The 346-nt window shown below is 44.5% G+C and overlaps 1 protein-coding gene across 1 annotated transcript; it reads right to left on the reverse strand.

Moving 5' to 3' along the window:
• Positions 1-5: 5 nt before the first annotated feature.
• On the reverse strand, positions 6-342 carry LOC107734684 (vitellogenin-1-like; the record flags this gene model as incomplete). Its single annotated transcript, XM_016546646.1, has 2 exons — positions 6-119; positions 202-342. Coding segments are annotated over 2 exons (255 nt in total), but the record flags the coding sequence as incomplete, so codon positions are not given.
• Between the last annotated feature and the right edge of the window lie 4 nt (positions 343-346).

A 346-nucleotide genomic window follows, 5' to 3' on the forward strand; every position in this document is an offset into this window, starting at 1 on the left:
TCAATGTTCTCCAGGGTGGAAACACGCAGAAGCTGGATGAGCTGAACAAACTTAAGTGGAGCGTCTTCATGGACCATGTCCACATTGTTTGCAACAAGGTGCTTTAGGACCTCGATAATCTAGAAGAGAGTAAGAGCTAGTCTCAGTTGATGTCTTCAGCGTGGTTCAAAGGCTTTGACTCTGAGATTGTTAAAGTAATACCTGGGCTGGTGCATCACTGATCTTCATTAGATGAATGGGGGTCTGAAGAATCTCAGTTGCAAACTCATATTGCAGGGATCCACGAGCCAAGTAATCAGCATTGATTGGAACAACAGGGGTCTTCTCAATCTCAACAAAAGCCAAG

Source organism: Sinocyclocheilus rhinocerous, unplaced genomic scaffold, assembly GCF_001515625.1.
Source record: "Sinocyclocheilus rhinocerous isolate Xijiao unplaced genomic scaffold, SAMN03320098_v1.1 C34971798, whole genome shotgun sequence".
NCBI lineage: Eukaryota > Metazoa > Chordata > Actinopteri > Cypriniformes > Cyprinidae > Sinocyclocheilus > Sinocyclocheilus rhinocerous.